The sequence below is a fragment of the Argentina anserina genome, chromosome 6, assembly GCF_933775445.1.
Source record: "Argentina anserina chromosome 6, drPotAnse1.1, whole genome shotgun sequence".
NCBI lineage: Eukaryota > Viridiplantae > Streptophyta > Magnoliopsida > Rosales > Rosaceae > Argentina > Argentina anserina.
Genome location: NC_065877.1, coordinates 11,375,973 through 11,399,085, shown reverse-complemented (window position 1 = coordinate 11,399,085; position 23,113 = coordinate 11,375,973). Strand labels below are relative to the sequence as shown.

Sequence of the window (23,113 nt, the reverse complement as noted above, 5' to 3'; positions counted from 1 at the left end):
GAGTTACCGCTGTCAATGACGGTGCTCTAAGCAATTTCGGTGAAATTCGAGCTCAATGTTCCCTAATTCTAGTTATTCTCTTCATTTTGAGCATACTCATATCAATCTCCTTTGAATTTATAATTTCGCATATTTAGACATTTTCTCTTGGCATGTCATACATGCTGTCACACTACCTATCACACCTGCTGTCATACCCGTTGTTACATTGCCTATCACACTAATTGTTGTTGTCACACTACCTATAACACCCGTTGTCACATCCACTGTCACACCTGCTGTTAAACTACATATCACACCCGATGTCACACACACTGTCACACTTACTGTCACATTATCTATGACACCCGATGTCACACCTGCTGTCAAACTACCTATCACACCCGTTGTCACATCCACTGTCACACCTGCTGTCACAATATCACACATGTTGTCACACTTACTATCACACCCATTGTCACACTTGCTTTTACATTACCTATCACACCCGCTGTCATACTACCTATGACACCCGCTATCACACTCGTTGTCACATCCACTATCACACTGTTTTATGTGTTTATGTTGTGATAATAATAATAAGAAGAAGACGAAGAAGAATGACTAGTAAATAACTAACCTTTGTTTGTTATGTGATCTTAAACTTCCCAATTTAACTCATATGATCCAAATATCAATATTAATGTGATGTCACACCCCAGTCACACTACCTATCACACTACATGTCAAACTAACGTTCTGTTGTGACAAGAAGTGTGACAAACAATGTGATAACTACTGTGATAGTAGCAGTAGTAAACTCGTTCAACATCTTTTCCGACGACGAAAATATGCAAACTACGAATATCAAATGTGATATCACACCCCAACCACATTACATATCACACTACCTGTCACACTATCTATCACACTACATGTCACACTAACTTTCTGCTGTGACAGGTAGAGTGATAGCTAATGTGATAACTACTGTGATAGCAGCAGCTGTAAACTCGTTCAACATCTTTTCCGACAACGAAAATATGCAAACTACGAATATCAAATGTGGTGTCACACCCCCAGCCACATTACCTAACACATTACCTGTCACACTATCTATCACATTACATGTCACACTAACTTTTTGCTGTAACAGGTAGTGTGATAGCTAATGTGACAGACAATGTGATAGTTATTATGATACCAGCAGCTGTAAACTCGTTCAACATCTTTTCTAGCGATGAGTTCCTGAAGAACCGAAAAAACGAAAAGAAAAAAAATTGACTAGGCACCCAAAATTGCTATAAGCACCCATATCATACATCTCCTCCGATCTAGCGCTTTTTTTCGATGACTGCTACATTAGAAACAACTCTTGTTCAATGGACGAAGCTCTTGTTCAACACCTTGGAAACTTCAACGCCAAGCTGGGTGATGAGGCGGTGGACGGAGGCGCACGGCGATGACGACCTAAGCTTTGGATCTGCGTCGGCGGGAGCAAATCTGAAGTACTAGTAGAGGAGCAGGGATGTCAATCTGGTTATGGAGCTTTAACGACGGTTCCATTTCAACTCGATATGCGTCGGCGCACCGCACACCAGGAGAAATCTACACTCCACCACCACCAGCACCGCTGCGTGTCGCCGACCATTAGAGATCGACGTATCTAGGTTTTTGCCGTCGTAGATCGATGGAGGATCAAGAGTCGTTCACCAACGGTAAGATGAAGGTGATATCGGTGGCGTCCATTGCTGCCGGAGTGCAATTCGGGTGGACGTTGCAGTTGTCCTTGCTTACACCCTACGTGCAGCAACTGGGGGTACGTTCCACACAAATGGGTATCCATCGTTTGGCTGTGCGGGCCTATTTCCAGTTTAGTGGTGCAACCCATCATCGGTTACTATAGTGACTATTGCAAATCTTGTTTCTGTCTCCGTCGACCATTCATAGCCACGGGCGTTGCGCTTGTTGCCATCATTATCTTCCTTATTGGGTTTGCCGCCGATATAGGCATCGCTTGCTGCGATTCCTTGTTTGAACATATGAAGCCACGAGTCGTCGTTGTGTTTGTGATTGGGTTCTGGATGTTGGACGTGGCCAACAACATGTTACAAGTTCCCTGTCGAGCTCTTTTAGTAGACATTTCTGGTTCTGACCCGAAGAAGATGAGCACAGCCAATGCCTGGTACTCATTTTTCATGCATGTTGGATGCGTGATTGGCTACAGGGTCGTCCTAAGACCAAGGCAGGTAAGGCCTAAGACTTAGGCCCCATATTTTAGAAGACTATATATATATATATATATATATTACAAAAATTGAGATAGACGAGAGAAGTCTGCAAAGCAGTAGCACACCCATGAGGTTAAGTCAGAATCTGACGTTTCTCAATTTGGGATTAGAAAGAAAACGCCCTAAAAGTTTCCTTAATTTTTCACCAATTTGGGAATGGAATGTTGCTCTAAACTCTCAATCCAAATGGTAATATCTCTAACCTCTTCTTATAAAAAGTACTTACGATCAACCATGTCACAAAATAGTTGAATAGATTGGCCATTGTTTATTGAAAGAAAGTTTGTTTGACATTCAAATACGATAATTTAATCAACTTTTTTACATCTTAAAAGACAAGGAAAGTGACATTCAACTGAACATGGAATTGTTTTAACATGTCTTTTGTATCAAGCTAGTTTTTTTATATTTTGTTAATGCTATTGCGTAGTCTAGTTCATTCATTATCCATGTAACATGTAATACATTTTGCTATGAAAGAAATGTGAAACTAAAAGTGTTTTTTATTTTTTTATTTTTTAATATAAGGTCTCTTTTAATTTTTGTCTTACGTCTCATTTGGTCATGGGACGGCACTGCTTGGCTATGTCGCTGGATCGTTGAGAAGTCTCCACAAGATTGATGTTCCCTTTCACTGTCACTAAAGGCATGTATATGATATTTACTGTGCGAATCTCAAATGTTGTTTCTTCATAGCCATTGCTTTGCTTGGCTATGGTGTACGTACGCAAGGACACAAAGGATGATCAATGTACTGAAGAGAAAGAATACGGAGAGGGAGAAGTCTTGTTCTTGAAAGAAATTACGGGTGCTTGTAAACAACTGAAGAAGCCGATGTGGATCTTGCTTTTGGTCACTTGCTTAAACTGGGTTGCATGATTCGGCTTCTTACTATTCAACACAGATTGGATGGGAAAAGAAGAGTACGGAGGCGTCGTCGGGAAAGGACATCTATATGGCATGGGAGTTAGGGCTGATTCACTAGGGCTCATGCTAAACTCTGTCGTGTTGGGAGTTATGTCTCTTGGGATTGTCTACTTTGTTCGCATGGATTGGGCTAACCGAATTTGGGGAGTCGTAAACTTTCTGCTAGGAATTTTTCTACTCATGACTGTATTGGTTTACTAAGATGGTTGAGAAGCATCGACATGCCTCCATTGATAAGCTACTGCCACCCCTGGAGGTATCAAGGCTGGTGCATTGCTTATATTTGGTGCGATGGGGATACCTCAAGCTGTGACTTACAACGTCCCCTTTACATTGGCCTCCATATTTTGCAGCAACTCCGGCGGAGGACAAAGGCTATCGTTGGGAGTCTTGAATATTGCAATTGCCGTACCACAAATATTTGAATCTCTAGTGAGCGGACCGTTGGATGCTGCTTTCGGAGGTGGAAACTTACCGACATTTGTTTTGGGAGTGTTTGTTGCTGTTATAAGTGGAGCACTGGCCTTGACTCTTCTACCGTCTCCTCCAGCTGATGATAGTCCATCTGAAAATGTTTTAGCTATTGTGTGATGAAATAGTCTCAATTAGTTTGTATTAGGAATTTGAATGTACTCCTTAGTGTTAAAACAGCGACAAGCATGACCCGTGGACCAACTGTACCGATATTATCCCAACTTAGCCACCTCACAGGTGTTGGGTTTTAATCACAAAAGTCCGGTACAATTGGGTATTATCCACTCACTATAACCTTAATTTTATTTGTCACTTCTTAGATGTGTGATCTCTCTTCTTCAACACGCCCCCTCACGTACAACCTAATTTTTAGGTCTGCACGTGACAGATTAACATCTCACATACTGGGACGAAATAAACCAATGTCCAGTAACCAACGACACTTGGTGATCATCCAATCGGAAACTCTCCGATGGCATGATAATGGCACCCATTTTGGGCCCATGACAAAGTGACACACAACTCGGGCCCACAATAGATTGGAGGCGCGATTTGAGAGAGACACGCTCTGATACCATGTTAAACAGCGACAAACGTGACCCGTTGACCAGCTGTACCGATATTGTCCCAACTTAGCCACCTCACATGTGTTGGGTTTTAATCACAAAAGGCCTCGGTACAATTAGGTATTATCCACTCACTTATAAGCTTTATTTTATTTATCACTTCTTAGATGTAAGATCTCTCCTCTCCAACACCTAGCTCTTTGTTGTTGTAACTTACTTATTTTTGCGATTTTCAGCAAAGTGTACATGTTTTTATCAAGAGAAATTTATTCTGAGTCATCAAGAATTCAATCATATGTTCAATAGGTGTACATATACATGCTCGGACTCTATTGAACAGGTCTGCATCCTAATTTGATTTCTATTATCAGTTAATATACGTTAGCCTATAGCGGTATGAGAATAATGCCTTATTTGCGACTCCAAGAATAAGAAGGATATGAAACTCTGATATAACTAGTACACAAGAAACAGAAGTAAAAAATAAGTTCACAAACGAGTACAACAAACAACTGAAACAACACTTTGCTTAAACCATCTAAGAAACAGCATCCAGTAAAACTAGCATATTGACCTTCATTACTTATATAGCTTGTGAAGTCTTCACTCGTTGAAGCACGAGAAGTTTCATTCATTGAAGCTTGATGTCTTCATCAGTTCAGTCCTGCAAAGCTTTCTGGTGGTTCAATCCAGATGGTCTCGTAAGGCTCTAGCTCTCCCCAGTCATGGTACTCATTGCGAGGATGACATCTTCCATCTTCGAGTGAGTATGATATGCAGTGCCTTCCATAAAAACGAATTTTAGAGAAGTAGATACTGTTTCTCTTTATTGCAGGTAGGTTGACGTTTGTAAGAGTTGTAAGGAAACTAGCAAAAACAGTTGCACCATCTAGGTTTCCTAGCTGTTCCCAGACCATATTTTTCTCGTCCAACTTGAACGCAATTGGATTTTCAGTAGAGCATGTATATATAACTAATATACTTCCATGCTTCTCAGACAAAAAGTTACCTTTCCACCAATTCTTAGCGAGAAATCTGTCAGGGCATTTGGGAGGAGGAACTGAAAGGACAGTCCAAGTTCGTTCATGTGGGTTGAATACGCCCACCCAACCTGTGAGGCTTTGACAATAAAAGAGGTCATTGCAGAAAACAAGCTTGTTCCAAATGCTACTCACAAAGGGCAAACGGTTTTGATATTGAACAGTAGTCATCCTCTTTTGCCCCAGGACGACAAGTTGAAATATTAACAGATGTGGAACTGACATGCTTTATGGTAAAAACAATACAGCTTGTAAAAGTTGGGGGAGCAGAGAATGCAACAATCTGATGATCCAAATCATATGTTGGTAACTTGACCTCGTCCTGAGTAAAAGGATTGAAAAAGAACGCACGGATATATGTGGGGTTGTATAGCAACAACCAACCATCTTTACTGCAGCATACTTTAGAGTACACCAGCTGAGGAAACTTCACAGGCTGGATTCTACGCTGTGATGGATCATAGAATTTGAATTTTTCACCATCTCTTGAGCAGAACATGAGTAATGGTGGTCTGTTGACTACCCGCATAGCATTGGCAGCTAAATGCCATCTTTTAGAAGAATAGACCGATGCTTGTTGTATATTACTTGATTTATTTTTACACTAAAATGTTTTATAAATAGGCTAATAAAAATACAATTTACACAAATTACCCCTTAATTAGCTCTCTTTGAATCAACCCTTAATTGGCTCTTCGAATCACGCTAACACTCCTCCTCAAGTTGGCGCATACACATCAACCATGCCAAACTTGCTAAGTGAGTCATAAAATGTTTTCTTAAAAACTCATTTTGTGAGTATATCGGCAAGTTGCTCTTCTGTATGAACAAAATGAAAGCTAATGATTTTGGCGTCTAGCTTCTCCTTTATAAAGTAACAATCAACCTCCACATGTTTTGTACGATTATGTTGCACATGATTATGTGAAATATCAATAGTTGTCTTGTTGTCACAGTATAGCTGCATAGCACACTTAGGTTTAATACCCAAATCTTGTAGCAAATTTCTAAGCCATAACAATTCGCACACTCCCTGAGTCATACCTTCATACTCTGCTTCAGCACTAGATCGAGCTATCATCTTTTGTTTCTTATTATTCCACGTAACAAGATTATCCCCAAGAAAGGCAAAGTACCCTGATGTGAATTTCTTATCTGTAATATTTCAAGCCCAATCTGCATCTATGAAGCCATAAACCTCAAGGATATTATTGTGATTAGAAAACATTACTCCTCTCCCTGGAGTTGACTTCAAGTACCTCAAAATCCTTACAACAGCATCCATGTGGTCCACACTGGGATTATGCATGAACTGACTCACTACACTTACTGCATACGCAACATCTGGTTTGGTATGTGATAAATAAATCAGGCGTCCAACTAGCCTCTGATAACGAGTTTTTTCAGTAGGCACTTGATCTGAATACTCTGCTAACCGATGGTTCTGCTCAATAGGAGTATCAATGGGAGTGCAATCCAACATACATGTCTCTGTTAGTAGATCAATGATGTACTTCCTCTGACACAGATATATACCATCACTTCTCCGGGCTACTTCAATGCCCAAGAAGTACTTGAGTGTACCTAGATCTTTCATCTCAAACTCTGTGGCTAGCTATTTCTATAATCTATCCACCTCATAAGTATCATTCTCAGTAACTACCATATCATCAACATATATAATTAGGGCTGTTACCTTCCCATGTTGGTGTCTAAGAAATAATGTGTGGTCTGAATTACTTGGTCTGTAGCCAATTTTCCTTATGAATTGTGAAAATCTTCCAAACCAAGCACGAGGTGACTGTTTAAGACCATACTTGGAGAAGCGGCCACATATCTAGGCGGAAGATCCATGTATATTTCCTCTGTAAGTTTTCCATGAAGGAATGCATTCTTAACATCAAACTATCTAAGTGGCCAGTTTAAGCTAACAGCAAAATAAAGCAATACCCGAATAATATTTATCTTTGCAACAGGTGCAAATGTTTCATCATAGTGTATTCCATATGGCTGGGTGAACCCATTTGCTACTAGGTGTGCTTTATACCGGCTCACTGACCCATCTGGATTATGTTTCACTGTAAACACCCAACGACATCCCACAACCTTCTTGCCATGTGGTGGAGATACAAGCTCCCAAGTATTGTTCTTTGGTAATACTTCCATTTCTTCCTCCATTGCTTTCCTCCATTTTGGATCTCCCAATGCATCCTGCACTTTGTTAGATACGATACAATAGATATTTGATTCACAATTGATTCATATGACTTAGACAATATTTTGTTAGACATAAAGTTTGCCACATGATACTTAGCTTTAGCCTGAGGGGTAGGTTCATATTTTTTTGTTGGTTGACCCCGAGTAGACCTATTTGGCAAGACATATTGTCTACTATTAACTTCACTAGTATTAGCCCCAATAGAATGACTAACCTTAGTTGAGTGATCTTCTGTACCAGGAGAGCATTGGTCAGGTGTATAAACAATAGTACGGGAGACATGAGGGGCAGTTGTGTGTCATCTTCGAGTACCTGAATCTCAGGAGTGACTACATCAGAATCATCTAGTGGTGCCTGTGTAGCGGACACATTGGTAATCTCAACTGAACCGGTCACCATATCGACTGGCTCACTTGTCTCCCCCTCTCCATGATATAGCTCTTCAAAATATGAATTCTCCCCCGGAAGAGCAGTATCAGAAGAGGTAAAATAGTTCATGTCCTCAAAAAAAGTAACATCCAGAGTGACATAGTACTTCTTGATAGGTGGATGATAGCACTGGTACCCCATCTGATGTCCACCATACCCAAAAAACACACATTTAACTGCCCAGGCATCTAACTTAGACCTCTGATGTTGTGGAAGATGGACAAAAGCAATAGAACCGAAAAGAGGGTAATGAGACATGAGATACAAGCACCTCATATGAAACTTTTTCCTAAAGGACACGAGATGGAAGACGATTAATGAGGTGGGCGGAAGTTATGACAGCATCACCCCAAAGGTATTTATGCATATGGGCACTAAAAAGAATACACTGAGCCATGTCAAGTAAATGACGATTTTTCCATTTAGAAACTCCATTCTGCTCAAGTGTGTAAGGACACGTTGTTTGATGAACAATTCCGTGTGTGTTAAAGAACTCCTGAATGACACGATTCACATATTCCCACTCCCCCCATTATTAGAACGAATAACTCTAATTGTGGCATTATATTGTGCTTTGACAGTGGTATAGAAAGCTTGAAAAGCCGAAAAAACCTCATCTTTAGTTTTAAGGGGAATAATCCATGAAAAACGTGTGCAATCATCAATAAATGACACATAATACCGCATTCTTGACACAGTCGACTGTTTGGAGGGTCCCCAAACATTAGAATTAATTAATTCAAAATGAATAATACTTTTATTAGAAGTATTAGGGGAAAAAGTAGATCGATGACTCTTACCTAAAACACATGTCTCACTACGTAAAAAAGACGCATCCACACTAATAAATAAAGTAGGCATTCATTTTTTCATAACACTAAAAGATGGATGTCCTAAGCGACGATGCCATAACCAAACTTCATTTAGCTTGTCAGAAGTGGAGATTAAAGCGGTCCGGGACTGTGTCCCTGGTTTCTCCCCCGCATATGTCGGATCCAAATGAAACAATCTGCCCCTTAGATATTCCCGACAAATTAACTCTCCGGTGAGAAGATCCTGAAAGATCACATACATAGGAAAAAATGTCACAGAACACTTTGCGTCATTGTTCAATTGTGTGACATATATCAAATGATGAGATAAAGCAGGTACATATAGCACATTGTGAAACTCTATTGTGGGAGTAATACGAACTGACCCTTTCCCTAATACGGGGAAAGCCTCACCATTAGCATTAGTAACATAGAGTACTAGTAGAGGGGACAATATGGTAAAATAAGATTTGTCAAAAGTCATATAATCAGACGCACCAGAATCAATAATCCATGTATCAAAACCAACAAAGTTAAAAATATTTAAAGCCATACTAATTTTACCACGACCAACTATGGATATGGTAGGTGTTGCTCCTCCTGCTGTATGATGATCATGTACAACCACACCATAGATATCTCGTTCCTGGACGAATTAAATAGCTGCTTTTGCCTTGGGACGATAATTAGGCCTCTTAAGCCTAAGGTGTGGATACAACTTCCAACAAGTCGTACGAGCATGGTTAGTATCATGACAATAAGAGCAAGGAGGGCGGGGCTGATTCCCGAAGCCTGGTGGTGGTCCTTGCTGATTAAGTGGAGCTGAAGTTACCTCTTGAAGGGGTGCTCGAGATCTAGCATGAACAGTAAGACTCGAAACTTCAACTCGTGCCTAATGAAGACTCTCCTACTGGGACTCATCCTTACAGATATATGTGAAAGCTGTGATTAGGCTAGGGGGTTCGGCCTTTCGGAGTAATTCTCCTTTCGCACTGTTATGCTTTGCATCAAGACCTTTCAGGAAATGGTTAACTCACTCAAGCTCCTTCTCTTGTTGGTACCAAACAATATCCTCCTTATTTTTGATCATGCAAGGATGTTTCACATCAATATCAGCCCAAATATTTTTTAGTTTAGTGAATTATTGCGCCACCGGTTGCCCATCTTGTTGCATCGCCAAAGCTGTGCACATTAATTCATGAACATGTATGAAATCAGAGTCATTACTACGCAGTGTCACATGTCTCCACCAGATCAACTATCTCTTCATTCATAGCTTTCCACAAGACCATCATCGTCGTCCCACTTAGTGTAGGCAACAATATCATCTATACTAGGAGCCTTAGTTATTCCGGTTACATGCCCCATCTTGTTCATTCCTCAAAGATGAGCTGTCATAATTCTCTTCCATTTACTGAAATTAGTCCCATTGAGTTTGGCTCCCCCGAATGAACTACTTTCAGAATTCTTGACAGATACTTCAAACTTCTGAATGTCAGTAATCTGAGAACTTTCTTCGTCATTTCCAAAACCCATTGTAAAATAATCAACAAATTAGTAGTTATGCAGCGGAAACAAAAACAAAACTGAAAGGAACCTGCCTCGGGTGCACTTGAACTGTCTATGGTGCACTTGCACTGGCGGTTCACTCGTACGGTCGATGCACTTGTACTATCGGTGCACTTGCACCGTTGGTAAATGTGCACTGATGAACAAAAAAAAGGACACGAAACCGGGTCGGGCTGATGCCTCCGCCGATTCTCGAAGCTCCAATCCCAATGGAAATGCCCGCTAGGAGATCGAACTACACGCCTCTGAGTCAGCTCCCTGTCGGCAGAGGCTATGACTGGGAGACCGGAGGAGACTACATGGTGGCAAATCGGATCAGGAGCATGCATGTTCTCGTCCGTCGAATTGCAGCAGCAGTCGAATGGGAGCAGCGGCGGAGGAGTGCGTCATTCGGGAGTGCGCCGGTGTGACAGAGGCAGTCGACCTAGCCAAGAGGGAGGTGGCAGGCGGGTTTGCTGTGTGGAGACGAGGTAGCTACCGGGGCCGGGTGTGGGTTTGCTGTGTGGAGAAGACCATGGTGAAGAGGTGATCCTTCGATGAGGTCACTGCTGCAAAATACAAACCCAGAAAAAACAGGGGATGAAAGCAATGGCTATAATGCCAAGAAGAATAGACCGATGCTTGTTGTATATTACTTGATTTATTCTTACACTGAAATGTTCTATAAATAGGCTAACAAAAGTACAATTCACACAAATTACTCATTAATTGGCTCTCCTTGAATCAAGTTTTAATTGGCTCCTTGAATCACGCTAACACATTTGCATACACCAGATGTTCGAATATTGTCATGTAGAGATAAACGAGACACCATGACTTCCAAAAGATCTTTAGGAAGCTCTGACCAAGTTTGAAGCTCGAACTTTTCGTTAGTCATGTTTCTAGCTCTTCTTGTACTAGTTGACGCTGTTTCAGTTAACCTATAGCATAAAACTGTTAGTGCTAATAATTAACACATAAAACTCAGGATCGGTCAATTCATCAGAGAATGAGTTGCAAAATATACATTATATTATAATATTAGAGAACCATCATCAACTTCATATTCAAATGCCTTTTATTGCAAATTCAAGTTATGTTCTAAGGTGCCCAAAAGATCTTAATTAGCCTCATATTCTATGAAGCATGGATATGGGAAAAATTGGGTAAGTCTGTATCGTACCCGTGTCAGATACGGGTACGGTCTGGATACGCCATATACACGTATCCATGACCGAAAAAAACGTATCATAACTATGTAGTGTAAAGTCAACTCAGTGAATACGGTCCGGACACGATTTAGATACGTTTCAGACTCTTCACAAAGCTAATAAAAGGAAATTTTAAATTGGAGATGTAAGAGTAGAACTGGGCTCACCTTAAAGGATGAATTGAGTTTACTGGAACTCCAAAATGATGCCGAGGAGGAAGGAGAACATCAACGGTGACACGGCGGTGGTGAAAGGAAACTCGAGTTAAGCATCAATTAATGGAACTGAGGGTAGAATCGAAATGAAAGGAAGAAATAGAAATTAATCTTACCAGTAATGGCCTGAGAAGATCGTGGGAGGCATGGAAGCTCCGCTCTGCTTCACTCACCAATTTGGAGAAAACACGAACAAGTGTATGGTTTGCTGGTATGGTTGGAAAGAAAAGATTGAGATAGAGGTGGTGGTGGGAAAATGAAGTAAAGAGGTTGAGATCGTCTTATAAGATGCAGGGTAGTTTGAGATCGTCTAATCAGGAGCAGGTGTCAATTTTATGATGGAGAAGCTTGAGGGTAATAAGTTGGCTACATATATATATAATGTAAAGGGTAGAAGGGTAGTCTAGTAGATGAGCTCTAGTAGATGAGCTGTCCTTATCTTCTAAATCGGCAGAGCCTCATAGTAGCCTTCATGATGTCTCTTTGTAATCCATTAGCATTATATGAGTGCTTGATCATAATCCCCTATTTTTACTTGATCTGACTAATTGTTTCAATTAATGCTTTCACAATTTGGTCTTGTTTTTATTGTTTTGTGAAGTTGTGGTTATCACAATGTTGTTCTGTCCGGTTGCCAATTCAGACCCATAATTATGCTATAATTGAAAAATATAGCTACCAATCCTATCATAGCCAAGTAGTCATTGCAATTGATCCAAGTCATCTAAAAAGACAATCTTAGAGGGCTAGTTGGGCACTGTGACCTTTCAACAACTTGTTTTATGCATAGCTTTTGGATGTATTAAGGCTCATTTGCCTACTTGGGTGATTTGAAAGAGTAATTAGTCATTTAATAGTCTATTCTCTTGTGTTGAGCACGGACATACCCAATTTTTCCCGTATCCATGCTTCATAGGATTTCATGAGTCAGACTTGTCTTGGCGGCGGTGCTAGGGAGTGCTGAAGACATTGATGGTGGTTCGGTGGGAGAGAAAAGTGAGACTCTCTCTCTCTCTCTCTCTCTCTCTCTCTCTCTCTCTCTCTCTCTCTCTCTCTCTCTCTCTCTCTCTCTCTCTCTCTCTCTCTCTCTCTCTCTCTTGTGTAGAAGAGAAGAAGAGGAAGTGATGACGTGGCCATCTTGACATTAAATAAATGGATTTTAGGTTGAAAACTTGGGCTCGGGTCAAAAAGAGAGAAGATTTGGGCTTCTCCCAATTGGTTTTGGGCAACCCAAGACTAAAAAATAGTTTTAGAAAATTTTAAATCAAATTCTAGAATATATATATATATATATATATATATTTATATATTAAACCATATTTTACAAAACGTATCTAAAACGCTACATACTAAAAAAAGCGTATCCCCGTATCATGTCGTACCTGTACCCGTGTTCCGTACCCATACTAGTGCATCATAGCTCATATTGCACCAAATTATCCATCACAGTATACTAAGCAACAATATAACCCCCTATCTCACAGAACCCATGTAACCAGTCCTAATGATTAGTCTTGATTTTAACAACCTAAATTGCTTCAAATTCTCTAAAACCCTTAGTTCAGTTTCATTTTCAACAATTAAACATTTTTCCCGACAAGTGTAGTTTCAAAATACTTTCTAAAACCTACGACTGATCAAAATTAACATTATATACAATCATCTCCAGACCAACCAATAAATCACAGCTGAAAAGAAACAGAACCAAATTGATGACATGCGAATCGCAAATGTGAAGTAGAAAAAATCAAATCTTACAAATTGAGCTTCCTCCTCCTCCCACTCCCAGTCATGATGAACACCCAGTTGCAGCTTCCCCCACAGGCAGATAGGGGAGACAGGAGAGATGAGAAGAGCTGCGAACTGTGGGAAGCTATTTAACCACTTCCCATTACTGCACGTGTAATTTGATCCCTCAGGGTAAAATAGGGGAGCAATGCTCTCCAAAATGTCGCAGTATAGTTTTCGGAATTTTGAATCATGAAAATACATGTGGCAGGTTCTTATTGGGCATTCTTATATTTCTTTAGGGTTTTGCAGAGACAGTAAACTGAGGTAAAAGATTAATTCAAGACAGTAAAAACTAAAAACACGGGTCAGTGAAACATGAATAGCGTGGTTCAAAATAGTCTTCACATAAGCGGGAAAAGGGCAGGAATGTTACGTTCACACCAGCCTATGGACAAGTTAAAAGCATCGTAAAATCCCAAAGGATGGCAAATGGGAATGATCTAATTTTTCAAGAGGAAGAAAATTGCAAACCAAGGAGGGCTACACGCTTTCAATTTCTTCTTCGAGCATAATTTTCTATGAAGTTCCAAGATAAACCATGAGAAACATTCTCATTTTTTAGACTAATCCACGAAGACCCCCATACTTGTAACAACCGGCTGTGGAGGATAGAAAGACTTCTACTGTTCTACATCACAAGGATACCAGAATTTGAGTTCTCTAAGTCATCTTTCTTGTGAAGGTAGAGAGCCAGGTACTCTGGACGATCGATTTGCAATGATTCCGGTGAATTAGAGGCAGCTGGAATCAATTATTAGCTACTAGATTGGTCCAATAAATCCGGTGAAATGGGGGCAACTGGAATCAATTGCCGACTTTCTAACAGAATGCCCATAAGAACTAACAGAATGAGATACATCACCCAAAAAGAACCGCATCCATGTTGTTAATCAAAAATAAATAAAATTTATAAAGAAGCATAAATAAAGATACAATTGTCATCAACCACATTGTCATGTATAGAACACAAATCAGTCTTACCGAATTAAAGAAACCAATTCTAAGTTGCCAGGCATACTGCAGAAGAGGCCCTAAAATCAACTTTAGAACCAACCTACATTAATTTCCTAAACTGAAACACCCTGCTGAAATGCTGATTCTTAGTTCAAAATCCTTGTTCTGCCTTCAGAAACCAAAGATTACCCGAAACATCCTAAAAAAGCTCAAGCAAGCACTACTCAATCTGTCCATTTCATTACACATATTTAGCAACAGAGTGGGCAATGAATCAAACCATTCTCATTGCACTCATCGCATTTGACCATCTTCTTCTGCCCCTCATCCAAAACCTTGCAGCTTCCATTGCACTCCACGCACATCACAAACCTCATTCCAGCACAACCTTGGCACCCAACAAGCGCTTTCGGAATCCCATCGAACAAAACCCCAAGCTTCCCTTCCTCTTCCAACTTCACAATCTCATCAGCTCCACCAATCAACCTCCCCTTTACAAACACAAGCGGCACTCTAACATCTTTGCTCCCCATTAGCCCCCTTATCTCCTCCTTAAACCCCGAATCCATCGATATATCCCTTTCGAGCACACGAACAAGGTGCGACTCCACAATTGACCTCACATTGTTGCAATCCTCATAAGTCTTCCTAATCCCCCTCAATGTAGTCGTGTAAATCACAATCGCATTTTCGCCAGCAGGAGGGCATTTCTTCTCAAACAACTTCAGCATAGACTCCGAATCTCGGTTCGAATACCTCATCTTTCGTGTCTTAGGCGAAGGCAGGACAATCCTCTTGATCTGCTCTTCCTCTTCAGACAGTTCCTTCTCATATTCAGCAACCAGCTCCGGATCAAACAGGGGACTAAAACTCTTCCTCCTGCATGAATCACTCCCAAAACTCCTCCTTTTCGCAGAAATCGGAGACCCTTTCACCACCGGACTCAGATTCAGCGCCTTCTTGCAAGAATCCTCCGCCCCAATATTCGACTTCACCCCACCTTTGGGACTATACCCTCTCCCCACCTTATTCTCCTTCCCCCCAACTCTTCTCCCCTTCATCGGCGACCCAAACTGGTTCAGCAACTTCAACGGACTCCTCGCATCAAAATCCGCGAACCCCCGAAGAACAGACCTTGACTTAGGACTACTCTTCTTCACCGGCACCGCCTCCTCCAGCCCCTCCATCAGTTCCCACGCATTGATAACCTCCGGATCTTCCTTTTTCGGAGACAATTTCTTGAAGTTCAAATTCTCGGAAACAACAACTGGGTCTTTATCCAGACTGAGAAGGCCATAAGTGCTGGAAGTGAGGGAGACCACATGGTTGAGGCACTGGCCGGCGCCGTGGGTGATAATCACTTCTTCTCTGAGATCATTCTTGAACAGTTTGGAAGAAACACAGCCCATTTGAGTCTCCGATGTTGTATGTGGATTGTTTGGTTTCGGTGATTGGATTCCAAGGAGTAAGGAAGGAGAATGAGTGGGGAGGTTACTACTTTTTCTCTGTGTCTCTCCAACGGTTATCTTCTCTGGTTTTTCCAACGGGCTTCAACGGTCTGAAAAATTCGAATCCTGATCCAGGGGATTGATTCCGATTTTTGTTTATTAGGTTTTTGTGCCCGTTACTTTTTTTTAATTTTTTAATTTTTAATTTGGCCCCATTTTCCTTGTGTTTTGCTCGTTGCTTATTTTCTATAATAGAGAGAGAAGAGAGTCAAGAGACACACGTAAGAATCCATTATCTTGCTCTTTTATTTGAACCCAAAACTATTATCTTGCTCTACATAAGAAAGGTTGCACCATATCATTACAGAACATGTATAATAAGATCGAGTGCATATATATGATTAATAATCACTAGACGTTGTATGGTCAACTAGCTAGGATTGATTCAATTTAATTCTCTAGGATTCAAATTAGTGTTACCATGTACTTACAGGCATGTATAGAGAAGTAGACACAGCAATTCAAGACCCAATGGCTTCATATATGCTGGACGAGACTCCATCCAAGGACGTATACAAGTAATTCAACCCGATCTTATTCCGGTGAATCATCATGTCTAATTGATGAGTCTCACAAATTTGCTAGCATATATGGTAGCGTGATGAAATCTAGAAATCCACAGATCATTTGAGTTGGATGAAGATGATACCTTATACAGTTATACACTTCTTGTCATGCACTCACGCTTATATGTCTTGCAAGATCAATATATAGCTAGCCTATATCCAGCAACATTCGACACAACTATATCATTATATGCGTCTTTTTCTTTTGTTAGTGCCTTGTTGTAATGTTGAATTTGCAATAACATATCATGATTCTTAGTTTGAATGTTAAATTACATATTTATAATGCATGCACACAATTACTGGCCGAGTTTCGTACGTATCTTAAATTCTTAATTGATTTGAAATCTTTTAAGTTGCTTGACATTGCAATGGATTATGAATTTATGATGATGTTGGGAACGACATTGCACCTGGAGTAGTTGGTATAAACATAATCAGGAGTGGATAGAAAGATATGCAAACAAAAACAAAGGGGAAAAAAGGGATTAACTAAAGAACTGATCTTATATCACACGAGTCTTAGGTTTTCCAAAGGTCCCAGCATTGCATGATGTTTAATTTTCCTCAAGAGTCGTTTTCTCCTTTTACGAATAGCATAACCATTTTGATGTGAAACACATCCGCAATATATGAATGCATGATGGATCATCTAGAAACCTTTATGATACTTGTGGTATACTTGATGCGACGTACTGTATAACGAATGTTCTTAAAGTGTAGTGTGCCACTACGTACTTTTGACGTATGTGCCTGATCGAGAAACATCATGTTTGATATTCGATCTCTTGTTCTCTAATTCTTAGGGTTAACAGTATGTACCTTGCTGTTGTTAAACTCTACGTACCAATACGAGTCAAGTTATCATGCATGCATGTCTTATATATTCAGAATACACTTTATATGTTACCCCCGACTACTTAATACGTACTCGGATGGAAAAAATCTCAATTTAAATCTAGTGTGTACGTACATGATGAGTCCCCTAGTCCCTACCCCGTGTTTGAAGCTAAACGTTTTTGAAATTAGTATTGAAGTACTAAACGTAAACGAGCTCGACTATCCTAGTTAATTAACTTCACCTTTGACCTCAAGCATGTCGGCCAACGTATCACAAATTCACAATCGATTAGTATAACATGTAGTACTTTGTTTTTTTTTTTCATAAAAGAATAGAAAAAACCATGAAGTTGGCAAGTTTTTCTCAACTTTCTAATTGTATATCCATCTGTGTTTTTCAAATGCACAATATAGAACCCTGAGGGCCTGAGCAGTCTAAGCAGACAAACACGTTGCTCCATATTCGTGTTCCTAATTAAGAGATCAAAGAAAAGTAATTGATGGTTTAATTTTTGTTACTGCATATGCATGTGTTTGTTCTTATACGGAGCACAGTAAACTAACATAGAGACTAGCTGATCAAATTAATTACTTTTATATATAAAGCTAAGCTTCGAATTGATCCATCTTCTGGAAGAAAGAAGATATGAAGACGAAGCTTCATGATGTATCATTGCTCAAGTCACGTATAAAAACTTAATTCATAAATGGCGGCTTTCTTCTGCTTTATTCAGATTAGGGCTCATAACCCGGAAGAAACCATTACGTAATATCTTAATCTTTAGGTCTATTTCTTCTTCGTCTTCATCTCATCTCCAAAACCAGAAAGTCTTCTACGACACCGCACATCGGCAACTTACAGACCCCACTCGTTCAACTTTCCATTACTATAATCTATTGGCTCGGCCGGGTTTAGTGCAGCTCTGGTAAGCCTAATTTTAATTAATCCAGGCACTAATTAAGGATTAAGTCAGCTATTATTAGTAATTGTTTACCCTAGCTAAAATAACTTGATGCTTAATCATTGTCTACATGAGGTAGTTAATTATTTAATTAAGCTGGGGTTTCAACTTTCATCGTATAGGTTGTTACGTACTCATGCAGTTACTCTTGCAATTAAAAAGTTTCTCGTGTTTCTTGTATGTATCTTGAAATAGTATATATACTCGAGATCTATCACATAAATAATGAATTTTATTTTCTATATAAACTAGAGAGAATCAGACGTCAATTGGTAAGTTATACTTTTAGATGAGAAGGTCCCAAATAGGGGATTTAGGTTTAACAACCAGCTGCTCACTCTCTCCCTAGTATATTTGGTGGTTGATTATATATTTAAGTAGTGCTGGGATTAATTGTTCAGTTTAATTTGTAGTTTTCCCTTTGGAGAAGACCGCCTTCTTTCACTCTTATATATTTATGAGGAGACGATCGATACATTGCCATTGTAAAGCAATATATATTATGTATCGCGCGTCACGTAGGTTCGACCGATCATACCAATCATGTAAGCTTTAATTTTTTTTGGTATTGAAATGGTTGCTCGAACACCGTGATATTTGGTAGGTTATATATATTTAGTTGCGCAGCATCTCAAACCAATCTTGGGATCTTTATAATTATTCCCTAAAGAACTAGGGTGGTTGCGAACCAGTCCATATATAGTTGTTAGTTATTGCTGGAAATTAGCTATATACATTCTCTTTACTAAGAGCTAACATTCGATCTCCTGATTGTTCATAAGATATATACGTACAGGAAGCACATGAAATTTAAAAACCAATAAACATATGATTATATATAGTACTACTGATCAACCTCTACCAATCAATTGAATGATGGATGACGTACATTTTATCAAACATCCACGAATCCACGATCGGCTAGAAACCCTTGAAAGCCTGAAGGTACGTTTTGTCATTTTTAACTACTGTATGTGCATCTTTGGTGTTCATTATTTTTAATTAACTACTGCTGTTATACGTACGTCAAATGTCATTCAAGAATTCTTACGCGCGGTACCCTAATCATGCTATTGATCAATTACTTAGTCGATTAACAAAATTGAAAAAAAATGAATAAGTAAGGGTAAATAGTTGTAAAGGAGTAATTTCATCGATCGACTTCACCGACTGAATCATGTACCTACGATTTTACGTACATAAAAAATGGATCGGAAATAAATAAGCAATGATCCTTATATGTGTTCTGATGATGTGATAGTTCGATCATATATATGCAACATGGCAAACTACATGATCGATAAAATTGAAGGCAGACATGAAAATCTAACACATGCAATCATTGATGGATGCTCGTTCAAGTAAATTGGTTATATATGCCACTAATTTTTTCATGATTCTGATTTTCCCTGATTTTAGGGCAACCATATAGAGATCCATGCCATTATGCCACAAATCGACCAACCATCTCCATCCCGGGCTCACTCCATGTTTTAGAGATTTGTCTGTTCATCATATATAGTTAAAGTTTTCATACACATGATCGAGCTTGTACCCTAGCTAGCTAATATGTTTACATACCCTGTAGTCCTGTACGTCGTGTTCTTTCATTTCTTCCTTTTCTTTTTCACCCTAGCTAGCTAAAAAAACAAATTTCTTAAAATTCTTTCAATCAAGATCCTCATTTCAATGACTGTAAATAATCGTGCTTAATTTGTTTAGCTGAACTGCAGAGCAATCCAATTGTCATTATCTATAAGAAGGCGGTGGCATATATGTCCAAGCAGCTCAAATCTATTGGAGTTAGCCCTGGGAACAACCGGACAAGATTGCACATCTGACTTGAATTGCTACAGTTGTTGAAAAAATATATATATATATATATATTGCGACTAGCTGTCATGGATTATAGCTGCCATGCCCATATATATTTGCAAGATAGAAATATACTTGAAATTGAACTATTGAAATGATCATGCAAGTAATCTTTTGATTCACCTACCATTGCTACAATTGAAATGGTTGAATTGATATTGTTGAAGAAGAGAGATCCACGTCTAAAATATAACAAATAATATATAACTTGTAAGTGAATGAATAATACTTAATTGTATTAAGACTTTTTGAAATTAAAACTCAACACCTTAAGGGTGGTTAAGTTAAGATAATATCGGTATATTGGTAATCTATGAGCCACGCTTGTCTCTGTTCAACATGGTATCAAAATGAGTCATTCTCCAATTACTTCTCTAACCATATGGGGATTCCCCAAGCATTATGTATCCAAATTTGGGTTCATCAAATTTCATACCAAGTGTTCGCAGTGGGTCTTGGACTGTAGTGCTGATTTTCAAAATGGGAATTAGAGTAAACCACCAAATCACATATACCAATTTCCGATGTGGAAATTGGACCGAGCAAATTACACGTACAAACCTAAAAATGGATGAATAATACCCAATTGTATCGAGATTTTTTAATTTAAAACCCAACACCTTAAAAACGGTTACGTTTGGACAATATCGGTACGTTAGTGATCCACGGGTCACGTTTGTTCATGTTCAACAGATATCTTCTTGGAGTTCAAGTGCAGTAGTTTCATGTTTATATATTGATCTTTTATTCAAGTTATTTGTATCCTATATATTAGGTACGTACTTACTCCCGATCCGATCCTACTGTGAATAAGCTAGTTTAGGTCTTTAGGAATACAAACAATTAAAATATTATCGTCTTTGATGCAAACCTCGTCTCAATTGTTATAAATTTTCATGCAGCTGCAAATTCTAATAGAAATGTTTATGCACATTCCATTCTAAACAATTCACGATGATGATGCACTTATGATATATGAGTAGTAATGTAGTATCCTATGAGCCCCGATTCTTCGAAATAATAGTTCTGAGTTTTGTTCTTCCGATCTTTAATTTTATAAGTAAAGGAACTAATTTAGGTTGAATACTCAACTCAAAGCTTCCGTAAGCAGATCGACCTTAATTAGTAAGAATTGATGTCTCAAAACTTTGTAGTGAAGTCTCTGATATCTTGCGTTTCGCTTCCTGGTAGATGGCATTTGTCTACATCAATTTATGCATTGATCGCTGATTAGAAATTAATGAATGTTTTAAAATGTCCTATTAATTCCGACCAGATTTAAGAGATTATGTCTTTGCGGCAAGCTAGCTAGCTATTTTGCAACCATTTATCTGTATAGATACGTAGGGACGTCATGGATATTGTCATATTTCTCAAATAAAATTTAAAGTCGATGATGAAGTTACAAAAACAGTATATATCTTCTTATCTTGTATCTTTTACCTCTAAATTTCGTCATTATGTGTGTTGCTCTCGTAGGTTAAATCACAAGTCAAAAGTTTATTACCAAGTTTACAAGCACTATATATCACGCGTTACAAAACTATTATCTTTAACTAAGGATCAGTGTTCTAAATATCGGGATATATCGGGGATATATCGGTGATATTTAGAAACCGATAGGATAAATGCCATATCGCCTTAATATATCGGTCAACTCAAAATATCGGGTCAACATGCGATATATCGGGATATATCGGTGGATTTTTTTTCGTTTGACTTTTTTTTTGGTGGACTTTTTTTTTCCGTGGACTTTTTTTTTCGGAGACTTTTTTTTCGATGATTTTTTTCGTTGACTTTTTTTTTGGTGACTTTTTTTCTTGTTATTTTTTTTCGGTGATTTTTTTTAAGGAGACGATGTCGTTTTGAGGAATTTCAACGCAAATAGACAGAAGGTGATTTATGAAGATGATTTTATCTCAAAAGATGAGGATGAAGATAATGGAGAAGATGATTTTGACTTTGATTCTGATGATGAGAGAATTTATAATGGATGAATGCATAATCAATATCTCAATCTATCTTTTGTGCACCTATTTTTGTTCAATTAGTACTTAGTAGTTAATATTATTTGGTATATTTTGAATATTTTGAAGTATATGTTTATAAATATATTAAATTTAAATTAAAATTTAATAAAAACGATAAATCTGATATAATCCGATATATCTCGATATATCCCCGTTATATCCTTATTTTACAAAACCGATACGATGCCGATAACCGATATTTAGACCATTGCTAAGGATTACCATTATTGCTGAGATTTATCCGGTATCCAGAATCCATACTTTTATAACCCAAATTGGACTTGATAGCCAAAATAGATTTTTTTTCACCTTTTTACCCTTTTGATATTAAATAACTTTCAAAAATTAAGGACAACCATGTCAAATTACATAAAAGAAAAAAAATTAAAGAAAAAGAATGAAAGAATATAATCTTATTTTACAACACAACACATTTATCTCTCCCCCACATTTTCCATTTTTCTCTCCTCTCACATTAACTGCTAAATTTTATTTTTCACACTCATATGGTGTGTGTGTTTGGGGCTAGTTTTAATTAACTAAAAGAAGAAGTGAACAACCCCGCAAATGAGTCATGTCCAATTATTGATCGAGGAAATCGAGTGATTGATAAAAGTTGCAAGGTGCAACGTTCTAAGCTAAGTCGTGTACGTACGGGAACAAAAAACAAAATATGACATCATATGTATCAACATGCACGTGGTAAATTTACGGAACTTTTTAGTACGAAAAAACCAACATGTATGTTCATCCATTAAATATGTAAGAAATGAAATCTTGATATAATGAAAGATAAACATTATGGACTGAATAATTTTACTGTCAAAATACTATGCTCTATCAGTTTCAATTGTATCAACAAAAGAAGAAGAAAAAC

At 38.6% G+C, this 23,113-nt stretch overlaps 2 protein-coding genes and 1 pseudogene across 2 annotated transcripts; 1 reads left to right on the top strand and 2 right to left on the bottom strand.

Annotated features, from left to right (window-relative positions):
• Positions 1-1,507: 1,507 nt before the first annotated feature.
• LOC126796872 (sucrose transport protein SUC9-like) lies at positions 1,508-3,788 on the top strand (annotated as a pseudogene).
• Positions 3,789-4,829: 1,041 nt separating this feature from the next.
• On the bottom strand, positions 4,830-13,702 carry LOC126796871 (F-box/kelch-repeat protein At1g57790-like). The gene is given in 4 exon segments (XM_050523588.1): positions 4,830-5,448; positions 5,450-5,850; positions 11,065-11,225; positions 13,386-13,702. Coding segments are annotated over 4 exon segments (1,437 nt in total). The 3' UTR covers positions 4,830-4,890.
• Positions 13,703-14,400: 698 nt separating this feature from the next.
• Positions 14,401-16,026, bottom strand: LOC126799697 (uncharacterized protein At3g28850). The gene has a single exon (XM_050526944.1). The coding sequence runs from the start codon at positions 15,862-15,864 to the stop codon at positions 14,707-14,709; it is 1,158 nt and encodes a 385-aa protein (XP_050382901.1). The 5' UTR covers positions 15,865-16,026; the 3' UTR covers positions 14,401-14,706.
• Positions 16,027-23,113: the final 7,087 nt, after the last annotated feature.

What these genes read in the sequence shown, in the direction of transcription:
- LOC126799697 (XM_050526944.1), bottom strand. Translation starts at nt 15,864, where the DNA reads ATGGGCTGTGTTTCTTCCAAACTGTTCAAGAATGATCTCAGAGAAGAA.